At 34.7% G+C, this 22574-nt stretch overlaps 1 protein-coding gene across 2 annotated transcripts in view; it reads left to right on the forward strand.

Moving 5' to 3' along the window:
* The window catches only part of LOC100372205 (homeodomain-interacting protein kinase 2-like), a 40676-nt gene extending 19025 nt beyond the window's left edge, over positions 1-21651 (forward strand). Inside the window, exons 3-14 of one of the 2 annotated variants that reach the window (XM_006812917.3) lie at positions 4615-4738; positions 5563-5682; positions 6480-6622; positions 9776-9904; positions 10243-10402; positions 10580-10777; positions 11644-11796; positions 11882-12073; positions 12442-12717; positions 13717-13892; positions 14436-14777; positions 15048-21651. In XM_006812917.3, the coding sequence (XP_006812980.1) occupies positions 4615-4738; positions 5563-5682; positions 6480-6622; positions 9776-9904; positions 10243-10402; positions 10580-10777; positions 11644-11796; positions 11882-12073; positions 12442-12717; positions 13717-13892; positions 14436-14777; positions 15048-16374 (3340 nt within the window). In that variant the 3' untranslated portion in view covers positions 16375-21651. The remainder of the gene's footprint in view (positions 1-4614; positions 4739-5562; positions 5683-6479; positions 6623-9775; positions 9905-10242; positions 10403-10579; positions 10778-11643; positions 11797-11881; positions 12074-12441; positions 12718-13716; positions 13893-14435; positions 14778-15047) is intronic. The other variant, XM_085500935.1, reaches the window with a different exon arrangement.
* Positions 21652-22574: the final 923 nt, after the last annotated feature.

The raw sequence follows: 22574 nt of genomic DNA on the forward strand, positions 1-22574 counted from the left end.
AACTAATTAGAGAGGGCAGACAGGAAATAAATTCTGCGGTGTAGTGTTTTTTTTATTTCTTTTCACAGCCATTTTAAATAGCAAATTATCCTAACTCCAGGCATGCATTTTATATTTAGTTGGCAGTACACTTTTAGTATGATTCGGAAATGTTGTAATTTTGGAATGTTGAATTTTATCTATTTTTTGTCCAAGCTGCCATGTTCCCACATTAATGTACTGTTGGAACTACCCTGTTTTCTTATTGGCAAGCATGTTTTTATATCGATTGGTGACCGTTATCAGCTTTAGTACTGAACTTTATTGTCACAATATTGAGTTTAAGTTTAAATCTCAAACAAATAAATTTATCACAGGCATATCTGAAAGCTGTATATTACTATGGCAACAACAAAATCTAATCATTTTAGCAAGGACCATATCTGCCCTATTTAGAAGCACATTTTGCACATGTTGAACCCAAATTGGCAATATTGTATTCTAATTAGCTAAAATACGACTTACTTTGTTCATAGACACACTTTTGTCATGTGCGTGAGAGCCAACATGGTCTTGTTGTATCTTTGTTGATTTATTAGAAAGCAAAGTCATAAAAAATAATAATTGCAGGCAGTTGACAAAACAATTCAATGAAAATGTCCTAATTTGCATTGTGGTAAAAGTTTGTAGTTAGTCTAAAGATGTTTAGCATGTCTGAGTTTATCTAACTGTGGATTCAACTCTACATTGTAAAAATATGCGGAGTTTCTGTAGACACCAGTGGACTATTAATGGCCCTAATTGACACATTGAAAACAATTCAATTTGTTCATGTATGATCTTCTGTTTAAAGCACTTTAATTTTGCAAGAGATTATTTTTTGTGAATTTCTGAGAAAGTTCTGATTTTGTAAGGATGAGCAAGTCGTGCTTTTGTAAGTATGAGGAAGTCGCCATTTTGCGAGTCTGAGAAAGTCATGATTTTGTGAGTCTGAGAAAGTCGCCGTTTTGTGAGTCTGAGAAAGTCGCCGTTTTGTGAGTCTGAGAAAGTCATGATTTTGTGAGTCTGAGAAAGTCGTGATTTTGTGAGTCTGAGAAAGTTGTGATTTTGTGAGTATGAGAAAGTCACCATTTTTTGAGTCTGAGAAAATCCTGCTTTTGTGATTCTGGAAAAGTCATGGAATGTAACAGTAACTGAGTAAGTCAAATAACTACTTCCACATAAATGGTTTGGTGTAAGTATGGGTGTTTATATAAAATCCCATGAGGAAATACAGTTATATGTTCAAAACTATAATAATTCTATGCTTCTGATTGCTTTATTAACTTTCATTAGTAATCTATAAATTTCATTATATATTACGAGGATATGAAAAGCTACCTTTTTTTAGCAGACATGGACAGTTGTTAAATATTATTTTACACTTTGCAAGGGTCTGTCATGTAGTTTGAACAAAAATAATTAATATGGCAAAACCAAATACAAACAAATGCTAAGATTGTCATTTTGTTGTTGTCATGGTATATTTATTTATGTGAGAACTCATGAATTGACATGGAAAATAAATGATAGTTTACTGCATTAGACCTAACCCTGTGTTAAATAGAAAGATGTCCTTCTTGCCTTGAGTTAGTGTTTTTAGGACCTTGACATTGAGAACTGCAGTAAACCACTGGTTATTGATCAGTTCACATGTCAGGCATTTGTAATTGGTCTAAACAAATCTATTGTGCTAGTTTGGGGGCAATTTATCTTTAGATTCAGTCTGCATAAACAACTTGTATACCAGTATATTGTTCACCCACAATTCATTGTAATTACACCTGCATATAGCAAGGGTATACATTTCCTGTATGAACAGTGGTGTAAATTTACTTCACTGTTCATGAGTGTTGACTTGCCTTCATTCAATAAATGTGTGTACTTTTTACCAACGTAATTCCCACAAATTGTACATTTTTTGTAGTACACCATAAACCATGACAAATTCTTGTATCCCCGGTAGTTGTTAACATCTCATATTCATTGTTGTCACATAATTCCATCCACTCCCCCAACCCCCCCAAATTTAACTGCTTTACAGTGTTAATGATTGTCATATTTTCAATGCTGTTGCCAGTGACTAAAACAAACGTTATTTAAATTGTCAACTAGTGTCAAAATATTGACCTCTGCAATTAGAGAGTAGCTATCTACTGCTATGATCTTCAACTGACCTTGCCTTAGAGTGCCTGTCACTCACAAGTCTTTTTTTCCTCCTTTTGGACTTGTGGATTGATCTCCATACATGTGTCAGTCAGTCCATCTGTCCATCCAGTCCTGTTTTACAGATGTGCTTCGTCTGATCACATTAAAATCTAACACAAAAGCTTGGTTACAAACATTGGACATTGTTAAAACCTTGATCATTTTGTTTTTCAGATTAGATTAAAAATGGTGGCAATTTTGTTTTAATGAGTGTAATCTCAGCGTCGTATCTCTCACATGCCTTGACTGATTCTGTTCAATACATTATACATCTTGTTGCACCTAAGAATGTATATTTGTTTGACCAACTGATTTTAAAATGAAAAATAATCTAAATAACATTATCTGCTTCAATGCTAGCTAGTATGAAACTGTTTCTGTTTTGTATTCACACAAAATGTATTACACTATATTTCATGTGAGTTGCAAGAGATACAGCCATATATCTCAATTACAATGTGATATCAATTTTAAAAATACAAATGGTTGACAGACATAGTTTGACCTTTAGCTAAATCAGCTGGCTATTGTCATAAATTGATTTTCAGTCAACAAAGTTCAGTGCTTCATTCTATTGCATCACAGTGGTATGGATATTAAGGATTTACGTTTTCTGTTTTTTAAAAGAATTTAAATGAAATAATGAAATTTTGTATCAGTGAAAATTTCGCTAGAAAACCTAAAGACACAAAATTTGAACCTTCTTAGAAAGGATTTACAGTATAAATTTTATGTACGATGTATTAAACTCACCTTGTTGGCAATTGCTTTAAAATTACTATACTTAATAAAACGGTATTATAGATAAGATCTGACTATTGATAAGATTATTATCTCAGTCGCTAATTCAAGTTGAAACTTTCGATGAAGTATTCCTTTTTTAAAGCTCTGATCATAATAAGCACACTACACATGGTTGAAGTGTGATTGGTGTTGAGAAGTAATTTAAAATTTAGAAAGTAAAGCTGCTTTGTCTTGCAGTAATTTATCTCAAATTGCAGGTTATTTTGAGTGTGCTTGTGTCTACTGCTATCAACACTTGCTATTTGATACAGGGGAAGGGTTCTAATTAATATCCACAAAACTCAGTGGCTGGTAAAGCTGAGAAATACAACACAGATGTAGTACATAATGGATTTGATATCCTCTGATATGGTCTAGAGAGTGTGGAATAAGTGTACAGGGTTACCAGGCAACCAAATGTGCAATGATCAGCTTAAAAAAGATGTGTGCAAGTGAAGGACAAATCAAATTTATTTATTAATGGTAATGGTAGAAAGGTTTAGTGATATAGGGTCAAAGGTCAAACATTTATGTCAGTATTATTAATCACATGTATATTATTGTATTTGTTCTATTGGAAGCACATCTTTAATAGCAGCACACACAAACCAACTTTTAGGCATGTGCTTTTATTAGGTCAAATATGGTATCACATGTATAGAAAATGTTTGACACACTATGACAAAAAACATGAGGGTTGGGGTTGGAAAAAATAAAACATTGTGTGCTTATGCTTGAATTCTGTAACAGTTTTTAGTATACTGTATCTGAACTATTAGAACCATGTCTCTAATAAGACTTATTCACGCATAAACATTGCAATTATACTGGATTAATAAATTCCGACCATACACATAGCTGCATTATATATAGGTAAATGTAAGTGCTACTATTAAGGCTTGTTGTAGACTCCAGGAAATCATTGTAAATTATAAGTACCTCATGGATGATAGTACCACAGAAATTAAAATTACATGTGTGATGTTATAACACTGCATTGAATATGACTGTATAACAATGGACCTGACATCCCACATCTATTGGTTGTTTATGCTTCATTATATTCAAATACATTACAGAAAACAATGTGTTGTTAGGAGCTACTTGGACATTCGTAACATGACCTAGTGACCTCTTGCGATGGAGGGGGTCAACGATAAAGATACTGATTCACAATACAGAATTCATAGCGGTATCCTGTTGTTGGGTGGAGAGCACTGTATTGTAGACCACCATGATTGTAACACAATTGCACCTTTGTGAATAACATGTTTACTTGGTCTGACATTCTGTATATTGTACCTATTTAAAAAATGTGAAGTGTGAAATTTATTTCAATATTGACCAATCTTGTGCATAACTGCCTGTGATTGAGGAGTATGTTTCACATCCCTTCATACTATGTATGTACTTCTGCTTTGTCGGTTCTCACCTTGTTATCAGGAGTATGTTCCATGCTAAATGATCGATACTTGGTGACAATGACATGTACAAATGTATACCTACTCCCACAAATCATTGTGGTTTGACAAAATTTTCACCAAAAAAAAACGTTTGTTCAATACTCTCGTTTTTCATGACGTTGTTTGTTTGCTTTTCACACAGAGCTCCAGAAATCATTCTTGGTTTGCCATTCTGTGAAGCAATCGATATGTGGTCTTTAGGCTGTGTTATAGCAGAATTATTTTTAGGTTGGCCTCTGTATCCAGGATCATCCGAGTATGACCAGGTAAGTTCTATAAATGTGACTACTCCTTGGTAATGGGGTTTCTACTCATGTTTAATAGTCGCAGACAATGATAGCTTCAGGTCAATCTTATAATAATAATGAACTGAATAATTGCTGAATTATAAAGATTTGGTGGTGGTGGTGGGGTTATGTTAACAGTAGTGGAGATGTGATGCAGAATTCCCACAATCCACTGCAAATAATATATATTCCCTGTATAACTATCAGTAACGAGTAAAATAGTTTCTCACTATAAGTTAAAGATATATCACTGTAAACCTTCATAAAAATGTGTTCCCAAGTTATAAGCTTGTTTATTTGTGAAATTATTATTATGTGTGTGTAAACAATGACATTATTGGAATGGTTCTGATGATAGAACAAATTTCATATTCTGGATTGTTACAGGCTACTTGTGAAATTGTTATAGCGCCCCCTATAGGCGAGTTGTTTCTAATGACTCATCCAATCGTGAATCATGTTGTATGAGTCAATGCTAGCCATGATATTGTCAATAAAAGATTGAATGTGATTGGCTAATGATGAGTCATAGGTTAATTTTTGTTAGGAATTTAAGACTGACTCTATGATCCCTGGATCAGTATAGAAGGTCTCCCACCTCTCTGCTCGCTTCACTTGCTGTAAGTTGTATAATTTATATAGCATGCAATTTAATCTGTTTTTTCATGTTCTTTTCAGTTCAGAAAAATATTTCAGTACACATTTTGTAATCAACTTGGTATGTGCACATCTTTTCAAATGTTCAACTTTTAATTAATTTTTTTCTACATTTCTGAGTAACATTGGTATGTTATTGTTTTTAGATTCGCTACATTTCACAAACACAAGGCTTGCCTGCAGAACACCTTCTGAGTAAAGCAACGAAAACAACCAGATTTTTCAGACGAGACATTAATAATGATTACCCATTGTGGAGAATTAAGGTATGATTTTGTGCTCTTCTGTCTACTTTCAGTTGGAACAGTTGTACTTGATGGTAATGTACTCGGTCAGAGTGCTCTGTGAAATCAGTGTTTGATTATCAGAATGCATCAAATACTGTTGCAAACAATCAAGAATATTTGTAGAATATAATTTTAATGTTAGTTTATAAGTTTGACAAGATTTAAGTGTAATTCTCATTATGTATGCAAAATATTAGTACATAGAATAAAAATGTCTGGTAACGTTTGTAAACTTACATGGTGTTTGACACAGAGCATAATGATTGGTAATGTAGTTGGGTGTGGCCATTGTTATGGTGTTTTACTAAACTAGCATAATGACTGTTCATTTAGTTGGGTGTGGTAGTTGTTAGCATGGTAGGCAACTTTCATGCTTATTCAGCAGTATATGTCTGAACATCAGATATGCAATATATCGGATAGTGAAGTTAACTTTGTCTGTTCAAATCTGTCATCCTCAATTTTCCTGCTCTCCATATCTGTCAATATTACTTTGCCAATTGATCTCTGATATATAAAGAGTGATGTGTTTGTATAGAGGAGTATGTATAGTTATATATTAACACTTTTACTACCACTGCTGGGTTTAGTAGCTTTACGAAAAAAGTAGCCCTCTTTAAATGAGTACAAAACGGTTGAACTAACCTAGATGTTTGTGGTTGACTCTGCCAATTGTAACTAAATGACTGCTTTCTGAGTATTGACATTTAGTTTGTAGTTGAGCTTAAAATGTTCATCGATTATGATATCTTTTTTGATCATTTTCTCTGTAACAGACACCCAATGAACATGAATCAGAAACACATATCAAATCCAAGGAAGCCCGTAAATATATCTTCAACTGCCTGGATGACATGGTGAATGTCAATTTTCCTAATGATCTTGAGGGCAGTGAACTGCTGGCTGAGAAAGCTGACAGGTGAGTTGTGTAAATTGCAATTACATAATTGCTTTCTACAAATTTCCTTCATAATGTGTTTCAATACATTTTTCAGCAGTAATATCTGACATTTCCAAACCACATGTTCAGAATATTGATGATTATACCGTACTCTTCCTACTTAGCACCCATGCTCGACTAAGTGCCCACCCCCTATTTTTAGGCCATTACTATTTTTTGGGTCACATTTAGCTTAGCGTCCATCTCTTCCAAAATGCTCCAAATTTGACTCATTTTTTCGAATACCGATAATCCAATTTATATAAATATACAGTGTGGATATCAACCTCTCTGAATATCGTGTGAATGTGTAGATCATGGTAATCATGTGTAAACTATTCTTTAATAACTAACAGGGATCGGACAGAGATGTGCGCTTTTTAGCTCCGCTGTCGACTTTGTCGAGCGGAGCTTATCATATGAGTGATTGTCTGTCGTCCGTCGTTCGGTGTCCGTCGTCCGTGTCAATGTTTTACTTTTTCGACTTCTTCTTGAAAACTACAAGCCTGAATGCTTTGATACTTGGTGTATATGTACCTTGGGTAGACCTTTCTCAGATTTGTTCATTTCATGATCATATCTTCAATTCTCTAATTTTGGTGAATATTTTTGTCATTTTTGGTAAAAAGTGATATTTTTGACTTCTTGTTAAAAACGACAAGTCCAATTACTTTGATATTACATATATAGGTACTACATGTGGACCACTCTCAAATTTGTTCATTTCATGATGATATCTTTAATTTTCTAATTTTGGTGAATATTTTTGTAATTTTTGGTAAAAAGTGATATTTTCAACTTTTTGTTAAAAACCACAATCATTTATGGTGAAAAATGATATTTTTGAATTCTTGTTGAAAACAGCAAGTCCCATTGCATTGATACTATGCACATTGTTAATTTTCTAATGATATCTTCTGTTCTTTAATTGAAATGTTTTAGTAATCGATTTAATGATGTCTTGCAGTTGAGACAGTGTGTCATTTGTTATTCCTTAATTATAATGTACCATATGTTTACTTACATTTTATCATTTTAAAAACGATATATGAATATTAAAGTAGCGGAAGGAAGTATGACTCATGATTGACATAAATAACTTGCATACCCTGGCGCTGGTTGATCCGCCACCACAAATTATACATCTATTAATAAACAACATGAAAGATATGAATGTGCAACCCTTTTAATAGTTTAAAAATAAATGTCCAGAAATCAATGTATGACTGCCCAATCATGCTGCTAGCTGTGCCATCATTGACTCTCGTGAGTGAAAAACACAATAGGAGTGCATGCACATTTGTCCATCTGTCCGCCGTTCGTTCGTTCATCCCACAGTTATCTGTGGTCAGATTTCAATGAAACTTGGTACATACCGTAATCCTTCTATCAATTCGATCATGAAAAAATAATTATTTTGGGGAGTGGCCGATTTATAAGAAGAAAAACAAAAAATATTTTTTTCTGTGGCCGAATTATAAGGGTATAAATTCTAGTAAATGAACTGCAGGATTGAGAACGAAAAAGAAACTACCACTTGAAGAAGAGAATGCAACAGACACAGCGGCAGCGCTACATGTACCACCCACAGAGCTTGTCAAGTTTTGTAAACCATAGTTCGATCATGCCTGTTGTAATTCGCAATAAAAGTAATAACACATACACTCGCTCAATTTTTTTCTCATACTATTTTTTTTTTTTACTGCTTAGCATATTTTGAAAGAGTGGGGTGGCTCTGAAAATGTTTTACCAACTTCAATTTATATAAAACGTCATGTCTAATCACTGTGACTAGATAAATGGCCAGCAGTCAAAAAGCATGGCAAGACATTGGTGAATACTTCACAGTAATATTAGCTTGTAATAAAAAAAATTAAAGAAAAATCTAAATGCAAGCTGAATAATTTATTACATGATTGTTTTACAGCCATCACAGGTCAATGTTCATCCAATGTTTCCTTGCAGACAACACAAGTTTGACTTCCAAAGACGCACTGTCTCAGTTCAAACGCATCTCCACTTTGTCTCCTCATTAGCATGTTTTAAATAAATGCGCGTCTCCACTTTGTCTCCTCATTAGCATATTTGCAGTAAACAATAAATGCCTTTAGACCGACAAGCTGAATGATTGATTTCATTACATGATCTTTTTACAGGATGTTAGTGTGCCGCTATCAAATTTACTATAGGCCCAGTGGTAGGAAAATTGTGGTTACTAGTTCATTTACATTAATTTTGTTTTTGTCTAAATTGCCGGCAACCATAAATCAAGCTGCACGCAACAGTGAAAGTGATTAGCATATGACACCAGTTTGACCCAACAAAGACGCACTTGGGTTTACCAAAGCTCACACAGTCAACACCACGTCTGGAGGACTTCATTGTTTCTTTGTGGGTAAAAGAGGGTGAAGTGACAGAATAATGCACAGGAAGACAAACATAGTAAACTTGTTTTATTGTTATTCGTTGCGAGAAACATTTGTTGGGATGATAGCAATTTGAATGCCCCATTTCCTGTGAGTGGCCGGACTAAAAGAGGAAAAACAAAAAATATTTTTGCAGACAAAATTAGGTGGTCCAACTAATAGAGGGGTCGAATTGATAGAAGGATTACGGGAGTTGCTCTAGGACAATGCAAAGACCTTATTAGTTTTGGGTTAAAATCTATTTATATTAATTACCTAATTTACTTAATAATTCGTTTGCTTGTACATCAATATCTTAAGTTTCAATGAAGTTAAATATATAAATACTTTTAAGACAATGTGATAACCTAATTAGTTTTGGGTGTAAATACATACATAATAATTACTTATTTGAATAATAATTTACTTTTCGGACTAATTAATCATCACATTCTAATGAATCCCTGGTACATACGGAATAAATTAGACTGAAAACCACAGATGTACAATCAAATTTATTTATTATAATAAACTTTAATACTGTGGATCACATTGTTTTATGTTTAAATAGCAGACAAATACTAGTTGCCAAGTTTCTTGTTTGAAACGCTAATCTTCAATTTTGAATTAATTTTTAATATCCCTCCAATACTTTCAGCACACAGTCTTCCTAAGCATTCTTTCATTTTTATATTGTATTAATAACACCACTTATTGATATTTTCAGACGGGAATTTATAGACTTGTTGAAGAGGATGCTGACCATTGATGCAGACCAAAGAATCAATCCGGCCGAAGCCTTGAATCATCCATTTATAGCATTATCTCACTTAGCTGAATATGGTCATTGTCATGTGTATGTATTTCACCTTTCACCTTGTCAACCTCTGAGAGCATTTAATTGATATTTTTTAGTTACTGATGAACCCAAATTAATTGTGCAAATTTATCTTGTTTTCACTATTTTTAAATACTCTTAAAAAAAAATATCTAGAATATGGCATTGTATGAATTATGCAATTTGACAAATAATTTTTGCAAAAGTTAAATATTATGTAATAATATAGAGCAAAAAAAGTCTTCAAAGTCAGCAATAACAAAAATAAATGATATTTATAGAAAATAAAAGATGTGTTTAATTATATTGCATATAATGTGTTTAATTATATTGCATATAATGTGTTATTTTAACAGGGTGAAACAATCGGTACAGCATATGGAAGTGTGTCGTAGACCAGTACATATATATGACAACATCAATACTACAAGTAGCACATATACTAACTTTGTGCCTTCAGCTGTGGGCAATCTCAATATTACATTCAATAACCAAATAAATGCATTACATAACCAGGTATGTCACCATCATTCTCAACATTTACTATAAACAGTGCCCTCTAGTGGTGTGATTTTAAAATCTTAAATATGTAATTCCTCTTAATTCCAAATATATAAAAGAATCAAAATCTAGTTTTGTAGAAAATTTCACTGAAAAAATGTTAGCTAAATGCGAAAATTTGTTTGTTTACAGGCCACCACTACTCAAAGTATCAGTACCACTCGACCAGGGAATCCAGACTTCCCTTTTCTACAGTATCATCTACAGTCGGGACCTTACTTTCCATACCAACCACCACAGGTTGCTCAGCGACTGAGTCAACAATTACCACAGCCAGTACAACAACCGAGAAATGGAAGTCAGTACCCTAGGCCTGATCCTTTTCAGCAGGTATTGTTGTAATATTTTTTAGTAAATAATTAAATTAAGTTGTTTTCACCTCTACCTTCACAATCCACTCCACCCTCTCTGAAACATAACCTTTTCACCACCAGTTCCCTCTTTTCATCACCAGTTCCTTCTTTTCATCACCAGTTCCCTCTTTTCACCACCAGTTCCCTCTTTTCATCACCAGTTCCCTCTTTTCATCACCAGTTCCCTCTTTTCATCACCAGTTCCCTCTTTTCATCACCAGTTCCCTCTTTTCACCACCAGTTCCCTCTTTTCACCACCAGTTCCCTCTTTTCACCACCAGTTCCCTCTTTTCATCACCAGTTCCCTCTTTTCATCACCAGTTCCCTCTTTTCATCACCAGTTCCCTCTTTTCACCACCAGTTCCCTCTTTTCACCACCAGTTCCCTCTTTTCACCACCAGTTCCCTCTTTTCATCACCAGTTCCCTCTTTTCATCACCAGTTCCCTCTTTTCACCACCAGTTCCCTCTTTTCACCACCAGTTCCCTCTTTTCACCACCAGTTCCCTCTTTTCATCACCAGTTCCCTCTTTTCATCACAAATTCACAAAATAGTCTTCTTTATAGTCTGCACTTTCCTTTAGAGGATTGGAACAAAAATACCCAAATGTTTTGAGTAAAAACTGAAAATGGACTAAATTTTGTCTGTTGGCTCGAGGATGAGGGGTTAATTCAGAAATATTGAAGAATATAAAAAAAAGTGGAGAAAAATTTGGGTGGGAAAGTCTGGTGGTGAAAAGGTTAACATGCCCTGGACACTGTGTCTTTGAACTAGACCTGGCACAGGAGATCAACATAAATATTTTCAGTAAACAGATGGTTTGAAATGCATTTTTTTTTTTCAGTCCCTGGGAATGTCATCCTTTGTTTGTCCGCCCACTTATCAAGGAGTTCCATCACCAACGAAACATCCTTATCCTGTCAGAGTAGACAATCCGGTTCCTATGGTAACTCAAGCACATCACACAATACAAATACAACCACAAGTATTCACGCAGGTGTGTATGATTATTTGTCATTCATTTTTGGTTGATTGCTGTTATATAAAATGGTGTGCTCATTATCTCGTCCTTGTATTTGCAGACTTCCACGTTGCAGAACAGACATAACACGCCAGTATTAGCAGCACATGTGGGTCCACCTCCACCACAGCCTCAACCGCAACACATTACACTACCAATGTCTCTTGGCAGTTCAACTGGTACACCAGGGTGGGCTCCGGGATTTGTAGAACAAAACGGAGCTAGGGTTCAGAATGGAACTGTATACCTAACAGTAAGCAAAATTCTTGTTCTATCATATTGGTGTATTTTGTTAAGCAATAAGTTCTAAGCTGAGAACTAACACGCAACTCAATGCATAGCAAGTTTAATTTTCAACCTCAAATTCCCTCAAGCTTGCTGGTTTTGGTGATGGCAAGTTATGTAGTATCATTGGGATTAAAAGAAGATTTTTGATTGGTGAAACTATTCATTAACTTGGGGGGGGGAAGCAGAATAGTTGAAATAAAAATGTTTTATTGTGATAGATGCATCAAGTAAGTGCCACCCTAATTTAGGCAAGTTGAGGATAACTAATGGAGCATTTGAATTGATAGAGCTTTTACGAAATGTTAAGTATGCCTATCTGTCCATACTTCTTAGAATGCCCCGGTAAACTCATGGCCTCCAAACAGACAGCTGTTCCTATCACCATGGCAACAGGGAGCTTCGGCTGTACAACAACCGGTCATTCCAGAAACCATGGCTGCCACCCAGCCGATCAACGAAACGTGGAGACGGTCGTTTGTGACAGCAGCCCCAGTGACCTGGCGTGGCTCAGAGGACACTGGCTATATATCAGCCGAGCAGAGCCCAGCTTTGTTCCAGATGGATATTGCCGATGCCAGCCTGTATGATCATTTTGTTGACGCCAATGGGGTATGTACCCCTCCCCTGCTTTTGTCACCTACTCTTTTTAAGAAAGTCATAGATTATCATAAATTAAAAACTGCAATAAATCTGATGGGAATACATAATTCTTTTGGACCATTATAAATAGTATTGGCATCTTGAGTAGTAGTGTGCAATAATGCATTCAACGTTCTCTCCTATTTATAGTGCATGATGGGATAGCTATGCATGTCTTTACGGCTCAAATTCATCATTTATGCATTTTAACGTACTTGTTATCAGAAGAATAGAAATAGCTGTAAGCTTCCCATGTCTAACAATCATCTCAGCATTCTGGCTTGTCTTCTTTATAGAGGAGTGAGAGGAGTGTCAACTAGTTATAGTTAGCCTTCTGAGGGGCTATTCAACCATAAACTACCATACTTGTTCGACTTAGTGCCCAGGGTACTTGTGTTTTAGGGGATGTGCCCTTCGCTCTTAGCTGACAAAGTATGCACCAGATTGAAGGGAATATTACTCTTTTGGTGAAAATAAAATTGCAAAATTAGTTGCGTCATCAATGATTCCTGCAAAACTTTTACAGTGAAGAAACAGAAATGGTCACCAAAAATATGCACATGTTATTACAATATTAATTATGTACAACCAGAATTTATGTTAAAATTATTACGGTCTGTGGGAACACAGTCAAAATCTTCATTGTCAAATGTATTCAATCATAAGCAAACTCTAGATTCAAAGAAATAATGTTTTCTTGCACGTGCTTTTACAAGAGTCTATTAATTTAACGATCAAAATGATGTGAGTGCAGGTTTTATGACAAGAAAGTCAAATTTGGGAATTGGTGCTTAGTCGAAAGTGAGCCCAAAAACAGAAATGTTAGGGTTGGGCACTTAGTTAAGCATGGGTGCTGAGTCAGGCGAGTATGGTAGAAGCCTTGAGTTAGGCTATATGATTATATGTAGCTATATATCACAAACAGTAGAGATGCAATGTTATTAATGCCAGGTTGTTGTTCATTTACAGAGGCCACAGTTCAGTACTGCTTATCATCCTAGCTCAAGTCATGTGACACCCATGGTTGCCCTGGCAACTCAGCAACATCACCACCAAGCGCCGTGGAATCTTGGTTTGGTTCGACAGCAAAGTTTGATATCTCAACGTCAAAGGTCACACCATTCATCACGGAAAAACAATCCCAAGTAAGTGTTAATTCCAAAGTTTGATCCATGTTTTATTTATAAAATCTAACCAACCAGTGAAAATCATATACTTTTATACCTTCTTCACCAGCCAAGGTTTCGTTAATACAGCCTTTGCCCTTCACCATTATACCATGGCAGAATTCCTATTATAAACTGTCAATGAAATCAAACACAATGGCATGTGCTCTTATAAAGTTAGATGTGGTGATGCATTTCCATGGAAAATTGAACATGAAGTCGCTTGTTTTTTTCTGTTAAGCTATAACGTGATATAATATGACAAATTATACTAGTTTAAATTTGAAATTGATGTCAGTTGTTAACTGTAACTGTTAACTGATTGATATTTCAGCTTCTCTGCACTTCCAATCAAATTTAACTGAGATCAATTGCAGCTTTTCCTAACTCAATCATGCATATATTTGTGGCAACACCCATGGGTAGTTGGTTTCAGCAAAACTGTGAATTGGACAATGCTGAAGTGTCAAATATCAGTTCTGTAATGAAAAATGTTATTTTCATGTTTGTTTTTTTTCACAGAGCAACGTCTACACGAACATCATCAATGATAAATAGCTTATCACCACAGAAAAACAAAAGAGTTAAGGAAAACACACCACCTGTTGTTCAACCTCTAGTGACAACCGTTTCATCTACATCTATGAATCATAATCCATTATCAGGACAAAGTGGGAATGCATTGGTGGAGCCAAGAAGTAAGATGGTTGGCCTGCATAAATCTACGACACATGTCTCACCTAAAAATTCAAGTAGTTCGTACAGTAGACAACGTCAAACCATTGTTATAGCAGATTCTCCCAGTCCTGTCAGTATTATTACTATCAGCAGTGACAGTGAAGATGAAACTGTGACTCAGAAGAGGTGTGTTTCATTTTTATTTTTTTCTTGGTATTTCTGAGGGAGTATATGGGAGTACTGTATTACAATAAGTACATGACATTGATTGTATGGATAAAATGTGTTGTGGGCGCCTTTGATTTGGTTTTATGTTTCTATTGAAATTTGCAACATATTCACTTTGAAAACATATCATTGCTTCCATTTACATCTGTTGAATGTGTGTTTGTGAGAGAGAAAAGTATGTAAGTATTTGCATTCATATCTTCACATCTTTTGTGTGTTTATTTGCAGATGTCAAGATAAATCTTGTTCTGCTTGCAACAGCAGTGATATGGCTCATTCCTGCTCCCTGAGTAGTAGCAGTGTACTAAGCAGCAGTCCTGACAGTCGACCACACTCACAGTCGTCATGTTCAAGTTTCAGTATATCACCTCTGAAGGATGACGTTATCTCTGTACATCAACGAAAGAATGTTATCAGCTGTGTGACTGTCCATGATAGTCCTGAAGGGACACCTGAGAGCAGTCGACTTCTTGCGTTGGACGATGATTTGATTAAAATAGAATCTTGTACTAGTGTTGATCTGGATGTCAGGTTAGATTCTAAATGTCATACAAAACAGGAAGTATCCTCTGTGACGGTAGATACTCCTGTCACTTTAGACAAATCAGAGGATGTAGAACGAAAAATTGAGATAATTGAAAATAAGAAGGTTGCTCATTTACATATGGTAGACATTGCACCAGATGATGGTGGCCCACCTAGTCCTGAGTTTGTCATGAAAACTGATCATTATGGTAATACAACCAATGAGACGCACACAAGAAATACTATAGAACAGAAAGAAATTTCAGTTAGTATCCATGACAACATGAAGCCTTTGAAGACCGAACACCCCACTCAGTTGCCAGATTCAGGAGTTAAGTTTGTCAATCTTCCACCTTTAGAAGTTGATACATCACCGGGTGCATTGAGACAGGTTAAAAATCAAGCCAAAGCTACAAGTTTACCAAATATACATCACAGTCCAACACATCCACGTCAGCGACCGTCAACTCTCAATCTGCAGCAGAGCCCTTACCGTCAGAGGCCAACAATGGTGAACTTTGTGCCAAGACAGCAACCATTACCAGCTTTGACACATGCACAGTTAGCTGCTGCAAACCAGCCATCGCAGACAGTAACTGCTGATCGCAATGAACTTTACCGAAGACAGCCACCGTATGTCTCTCCTACAGTAACCCAGCCTCCATTCTCCCTTGTTCATGGAAACCCATCTCACAAAATAAATGCTCACTCACAAGTTCACCATCCAGTGACAGGGCCACTTGCACCCCACCAGTTTGTCCCATACCCATACCCTACTACAGCACAGGGAATGAACTCACCTCAGGGTGCAGGACTTCCACAGATTCACCAAAGTCCAAGGCATGTTCAGTACAAACCCACTTTGCCACCTCATATGCAACCTCAAGCAATGCTGCAGCCTACAGTGCCACATACTTCTCAGTATCGTCCTCTCTATATCAACTCTCCCACTGCAGGTGTTGCATATACATTGAGCCCCACAAAGACTCGACCATATCAGTACCTTTACCAGACATTTACTGGTGACTGACACCACTTTGAGCAGCCTGTCTAGCACTTACCCACAATGCAATGTTACAGGAAGTAATTGTTGGCCATATTGGTTTTTATGCGGCTGGAATTCTGAATATTAAGAAACTTATAATAATAACATTTTCTAGATATGTTTTGGAAATATTAATCTTAGATGTAAATAGTATAGAATATAAAGAATATAATGATTGTTTTATTGTGTGTTATTTAAACACTAATCCATAGAAAAAAGGTTAAATTCTGGTATTTTATTCCAAATATAATGCTATTTTTCAGGGGATATTTTGTGGGATATTTGAGACTCAAAGTGATCTTTAGTTGTTGGGGTCACTTTATGTATATGTGGGACATTGCTAATTTTTTGCATTACAGTGTATAAGTAGGAGCATTTTTTAAAAATTATTGAATATTATACGTTTTGTTATTTACTTGTGTTGTATTTTTGGGCAGTATTATTGTGACTTTAAAAGCCAGCATATAAATAGATTTGTGTATTGTTGTATACTCACTGTCTGTCAATTTTCTGAAGATTGGGCAGCACATCTAATGAGTATTAATATAAGGCATTTCATTTTAATTATCAGACTTCCTTAGTGGTGCACATTAGGATCAACCAAATTTATTTATCTCCACCATTCTTTCTCACTATTATCGTTTTTTAATAATCAAATGGTCTTCACAAATATACCAATTTGCTACCCACCTCTGATACGCACATGATGTACAGTTGATTTTGAATACTGAAGTCCAAGAGTGACTTACGTGGAGTGCATCGGTGCAATGCATGCACTCACATTGTCACAAAAATGGGAAATAGAAATTATCATAAACTTTAAATTGTGAAAGAAAAAAACACCATTGGTCAGAACAGTGCATCAGCTTGTTATTGTTTGGTTTTTTCTATTTCTCTTGGCATGATACTTAATTTAGTATGTGGCTTACTCAACTGTGTTAAACCTTGTTGCACCACTCAAGGAAGTTTTTTTTTAACTTTTAATATTTAATGTAGATTTTCAGGTAGAATTTGACTAACAATATGGCTAAGTTAGGATTGTTTACAGTGTTTCACTGAATGCCATGACTCAATAAGGTCAAACGCTTGATTTTTGACCTTGCCACACATTGTGTTTTATTTTATTAAAAATTGTTTTTGTTTTATTTTTACCTAGGGTGAATTCCAATTTCCAATGTATTTATTTTTTAATGACTCAAAAACAAAATGCTTTAAATTTCTTTTTAGTTGGAATATACATCATAATAAAAATAATTAGTAAAAAGATACGTTATTGTTATAGTGCAAAAGAAGATAGTACTTGCTATATTAATTTAGTTATTAGGAATTGAGTAAAAATGAATGATATCAGAATCACGATAGAAATATAGATCACTGTTAAAGTTGTAATTTTGTTCTAGGCATCTTTAGATGAAAACTTGCAGTAGCCGAATACATTGGCTCTTTCTAGATTGCTAATTTTTTCACAGTACTGTACTGAGTTTTACTTATGCCTTGATGTTTATTATAAAATAATATTTAAACTTGCATTTCTATGCATTGCTATCAAGTTTATAAGGATACGTACTAAATAGTCTTAAAAATACAGTTACAAAAGTCCTATTTTTCAAAATTAACTCCAAGGAAGGTATATTTTTTGCCTTCTTTGTATATATTATATATCTATATATCTTTATGAACTGTAAGCATGTACTTGTGTTCAAATTATGCTCATTGGGACAATTGTTTGGTTTTAATCGTGTTAAATTGAATATCAAATGAATTAGACATTGTTATTTTCTTGAGAAATTTCTACTAATATAGCTAATTGAATACTTTTTATTGATAAATTGTATACATTTTCACAAAATAACATTGGAAATTAACTACTTGTTTGTTACATATATCTGGCAATACTAGAATCTGTCTTAACTATTATAGAGTATGACCTGTTGTGCAAAATTATTTTTGCAAATATATTTGCAATAAGAACAATTTATCTTGAATTTTTTAGGAAAAGTTTTTTCCTCAATTTTTTTTAGTGATTAAGCAGTGGAGTGGAAATTTGCATAACAATATTTGTATGTGTGTTTGGGTTGTAATTTCTCCAGTAATTTTACTTAGTTGTAATTTGGTACTTATGTAATATTTTAAGTGTGTTGTTACAGTACATATATTATACATATCTTTTATTCCAGTGTTTTACAATGTAAGTATTTCGCCATTTTACGAGGCAAACAAAATAACTGTTTTACGTGTGTCTTCGATTTTTGTGAGGTTTTACATATTTTAAAGAATTTATCAGTATTTTATAGTAAGTATTGTTATTGAAAATCACAAAAAGTGTTCAGGAATGTGGGGTTCAACTGTTGTCTGCATTGCTGTAGAACAAAGAATTCTGAATTATCCTTTTCCAAGGCCACTTTTCTGCATGTCGTATTTTAACCAGATATGTAGTAGGAGGGATGCAAAGCACAATGCTTATTCCAACCATTTTGTGATAACCTGTGCAGAGAACAGTTGAACTCACATTGAGTGTTACCTTTTTGTAGAAATTTTAGATAGAGGTAATTCGGTGCTGCCGATAGATACCATCATATTAGAAGTCTGTCGGGTAAATCATTTTGTATGGGAGCAAAACATGTTCTGTCTTTTGGAAAAAAAATAGTTTGACTTTTGAATTTGTTTCTGCTATTTGTGTAAGCTTGTTACCATCACACAATTCAAACTTTGAGGGCATTCACATTGATGTGTCAGCTCCTACACCAAAACGTAACATAAATAATTAGCCAAAACAATGTTTGTGTGAAAATGTCTATAAAGCAATTACTGCGATGGTAGCATCCATTTTTTCCCATTACAAATACTACTTAGATACAGAAATTTATTAATATTTTGGGGATTTTGCAGCACATTCAATTTTTGTGGAACACATCCAGGTAGATATATAAATTGAAGACTTCATTTGTTTCGTGAGACTGTGTAGCATTTACCAACACTCATCTGTTGACTCATGTTGAAAAGTTAAATATCCCAGCGAATGTTTCAAATACCGAATATAATTCATAAACTTGGACATCAGTTTATATGCTATCTGAAACCTCATTTTTCGGTCTAATTTGGTTTCACATGTTCTAACAGTATATTCAATCTTGTGATTTTCGGCATGGCAACAAACATATATTAAACTTGCCTATTAAATCACACAGGCAATAAATAGAACTGTTTGTTTGGTATATTGTGCTTTGTTTTATCAAATCCAAGCAGGTGATCATGTCTGTCCTCAGTCACACATTTTAGGGACCAACATTAGCAATTCTTCACAACCTAGTTCAATGAACCTATGCAATGTTTCATGCTGCTTGAATTCTCCACCAAATTGGATGCAGTCCATTTTCGGTAATCTAATCACTCTCCTGATTGGTCAATTGCTGGACACTTGTATCCAATCAAATTATACTTTACTGCTGGTGATAGAACTAGAAATCAAAATGATGTTTCCAGTTGTATTGTAACTGGAGCTTAGACATAGTCTGCACTTAGAAGTGGCGAAGGTGTTCTTTTATTAGAAATACAAAGTGAACAACCATTTACAAATATTCCATTTTGAGAATGGTGACTGGCAAATAGACTTTAGTGGACAGACTTTGTCTTCCATTTAAGTCAAGGTTGTCACACCATTTCGTAACATTTTTTATCAGTTCCACTGCCTTTGAATGTGTTGTATTTTATCTTATGTACATTTCAATTGTCACTCCAACATTCTCTGTCCATTTAAACATTATTCAATTGTTGCCTCATGTAACATGCTAATCAGGGTGTTGTATTGATTTCATTGTTATCATCTAAACTGCCAAATTTTCTAAATTTGTCTAGCTTTATTTAGCAGGGGAATATATTCAAATAAAAATATTGTAAATTCTCTGATGAATAATGTACTGAGCATGTGCATTCTGGATAAACCGAGTACAACATTATTCATATTATTCACGTCTTGTGCCACAAATCAATCTCATTTTATAGGCATTTTAGTGAATTGCAAATACTGCAATTTTCATTTTCTTCACTCATTCTAGTTCTCATGTTGACTTTGTCTAAAAACATGCAATGATTTTTGTGCTCATCAGTAACATTAAACAGATGGTTCACAATAGGTCGCTCAAGTCAATATTTACCCTTTTCGCAATTGGTAGCTCAAGTCAATATTTACCTGTCTCACAATTGGTAGCTCAAGTCAATATTTACCTGTCTCACAATTGTAGCTCAAGTCAATATTTACCTGTCTCACAATTTATAGCTCAGGTCAATATTTACCTGTCTCACAATTGGGAGCTCAAGTCAATATTTACCTGTCTCACAATTGGTAGCTCAAGTCAATATTTACCTGTCTCACAATTGATAGCTCAAGTCAATATTTACCTGTCTCACAATTGGTAGCTCAAGTCAATATTTACCTGTCTCACAATTGGTAGCTCAAGTCAATAGTTACCTGTCTCACAATTTATAGCTCAGGTCAATATTTACCTGTCTCACAATTGGGAGCTCAAGTCAATATTTACCTGTCTCACAATTGGTAGCTCAAGTCAATATTTACCTGTCTCACAATTGGTAGCTCAAGTCAATATTTACCTGTCTCACAATTGATAGCTCAAGTCAATATTTACCTGTCTCACAATTGGTAGCTCAAGTCAATATTTACCCTTCTCACAATAGGTAGCTCAAGTCAATATTTACCTGTCTCACAATTTATAGCTCAGGTCAATATTTACCTGTCTCACAATTGGTAGCTCAAGTCAATATTTACCTGTCTCACAATTGGTAGCTCAGGTCATTATTTACATGTCTCACAATTGGTAGCTCAAGTCAATATTTACCTGTCTCACAATTGGTAGCTCAGGTCAATATTTACCTGTCTCGCAATAGGAAGCTCTGGTTCACATTTTACTGGCTCACTGGTGACTGGCTTGGAAGCACAGGCAAATTGAAAATGCACTAATCCAGTACTGGAAACTTGTTTAAACATGGCTGTGGTGATAAATTTTGATTTCAAAAATCATTGCATGTATTAGTCATACATTTTAATACAGTGTGCAATATATTCATGTAGAAGGACTCTGCATTTTCAAAACTATGGATTAATTTTCAAAATGCGGGTTATTTTTAGTCAGGTTATCAATTCCTGCAACCTCTATTTTATTAGCTGTGTGCTGTTTTACGTTACATGATAATATTCTTTATGGTGAATGAGGGAAGGTTTCAATAAAAACTTTTTTGAGCTTGAAATGCAAGTTGTCTGTTTCTTATTTTAGCCTATGTGTTGATTAAATAAGGACTCTAATACCATAACCATCAGAAAATAGCCCTGATAATTTAAATACTTGTTTGTATACAATGGGTTTCGTGAAGATATGAATTTGATTTTGTATATAACATTTTTAAATGTTTATAAATTTCAAATGAGAATTGAAAAAAACTTGACCAATCCTCAGACTAGTAATACTAGTCTGAGACCAATCACAACAAGCCTTAATGGATGAATACTGCCAATAGAACGCCACTGCAGTCAGTTAACCCTTAACTTCTTCTTTGACACTGACTCGCTTTGCAATAGGTGATTTTCCGTTCAACTGCGAGATCTCGCGAGATGTATTAAAGACACGCCTCGAACATCTGCAGCAAAAATCAAACGATTTGATTTTGAACTTCTTTATTTCGTAGCTCACATCGACTGGCCGATCTTCCACAGAGGAATATTGCTTTCGAATACCTTCACTTAATCAAAATTGTCTATCATCAAATGTGTACAGCACATTATTAAGCATGGAAATGCCCCCCAAAATATTTTTGCGTTTGTTGAATCACACACGATGTTTGACGCCACTGCAACGCTGTTTGTCCTGTTTTTACGTTCAATTTCACGCATAACGCGTGATTCTCGCAGTAATCGGAAAATGGTCTATTTGTACCAAACGATAATGGTACTGCTTGTACATTTTTTTAAAATTTATTTCAGTGAATGAATCACTAATTTCAAGCATTTTAAACAAATTTGATTGAATCTACCGTATCTTTTGTTTTATTGGTAATTTTTCATCCAATGATTGGAAAATCCCTGTTACCAATTAGTTTTTAAAGCCAGTGAGAAACCTGATGTAACAGATAAAAACAATGATTATGCATACTTTTTGTGAAGCGTCCCATGCAAT

Source organism: Saccoglossus kowalevskii, chromosome 1 (assembly GCF_978046115.1).
Source record: "Saccoglossus kowalevskii chromosome 1, keSacKowa6.1, whole genome shotgun sequence".
NCBI lineage: Eukaryota > Metazoa > Hemichordata > Enteropneusta > Harrimaniidae > Saccoglossus > Saccoglossus kowalevskii.